The sequence below is a fragment of the Sinocyclocheilus grahami genome, unplaced genomic scaffold, assembly GCF_001515645.1.
Source record: "Sinocyclocheilus grahami isolate Dianchi unplaced genomic scaffold, SAMN03320097.WGS_v1.1 scaffold51816.1, whole genome shotgun sequence".
NCBI lineage: Eukaryota > Metazoa > Chordata > Actinopteri > Cypriniformes > Cyprinidae > Sinocyclocheilus > Sinocyclocheilus grahami.
In genome coordinates this window covers 1-939 of record NW_015526167.1, presented here as the reverse complement: position 1 = coordinate 939, position 939 = coordinate 1, and the positions used below count along the sequence as shown (strand labels likewise).

The 939-nt window shown below is 43.0% G+C and overlaps 1 protein-coding gene across 1 annotated transcript; it reads right to left on the bottom strand.

Moving 5' to 3' along the window:
- Window positions 1–6: 6 nt before the first annotated feature.
- LOC107580922 (retinal-specific ATP-binding cassette transporter) lies at window positions 7–933 on the bottom strand. The gene is made up of 3 exons (XM_016266534.1): window positions 896–933; window positions 530–779; window positions 7–165 (listed from the first exon to the last, which is right to left on the bottom strand). Exons 2-3 carry the CDS (start codon window positions 752–754, stop codon window positions 49–51), a joined length of 342 nt encoding a protein of 113 aa, XP_016122020.1. The 5' UTR covers window positions 755–779; window positions 896–933; the 3' UTR covers window positions 7–48.
- Window positions 934–939: the final 6 nt, after the last annotated feature.

Genomic DNA, 939 nt, shown 5'->3' with positions numbered 1-939 from the left:
CAGATGACTCCAATTGACCTGCTCAAATGACCCTCTTCAGTGAAGATTTCAGGCTTTCGTTTTCACTGGAAAGACTCTCATGTCCCGCCGGGCACCGGCTGCCCTTGGGTGCAACACAATGGCATCATCGTCTCCGGATTGCTGCTTTGCGAAATTCACAAACACCTACAGGGAGTGAAACAAAGAGAGTGAGACTACATAAAGAGCCAAATTGTCCTCGTTCCAGTGCATTTGTCACATGCAGGCTTGGAAACAAATGATGGCGTTCACAAGACGGATGGATGCTTGTGGCAATCTGACCCTGAACTGGACTGTTGTATTCTGTGCTTGTCTAGTTTGGGATATCATGTCCCAGAAGGAGGACAGCACCATCAAAAATACTGCTATACCTATAAAAGTTCTCCCTGTTTTGGACTAAGGGAGTCATACATTTTCCAAGCTTAAATATATCGCATAAGGGGATACTGACAAATATTTGAAAATCTAAATGGTACAGGTTGATCTAGGCCAGCAGGGTCATATGAAATACCTGGTCCAGTGTTGTCTGGGACACTGAGTAATCTTCGATATTCAGCATTTCTTTGTTGGCCAAGACTAGCTGGAAGATTTTGGCCAGGGAGGAGGAAGCAATCTCATACTGTAGAGAATTATAGTGTTTCTCCCTCTGAATGCAGCCTGGAAATGTGCTCTCCATAAACGCTTCAGCCGGATTCAGATCTGGTACAGTGCCAGCTTTGGCTGCTCTGATTTTCATGGTGACCACATATCCATCACCAAATCTGCAGGGAAAATATTATAAGAGATGTGAAGAGAATAGATATGCAAATACAAAATATTTCGCACTGTGGAAAATCGAAATTTTTATGTGAACATTAGTGAAAATGTGTGATTTTACTTGTATTTGAGGTGCTGGATTGTGCCAAGACACTTGAATGTTCC

Bases quoted from the DNA above. Each gene is read 5' to 3' on its own strand.
- LOC107580922 (XM_016266534.1), bottom strand. From the start codon at position 754: ATGAAAATCAGAGCAGCCAAAGCTGGCACTGTACCAGATCTGAATCCG. The intron at 166-529 runs GTATTTCATATG...CACTCCCTGTAG, and splicing joins CCCAGACAACACTGGACCAG to GTGTTTGTGAATTTCGCAAA.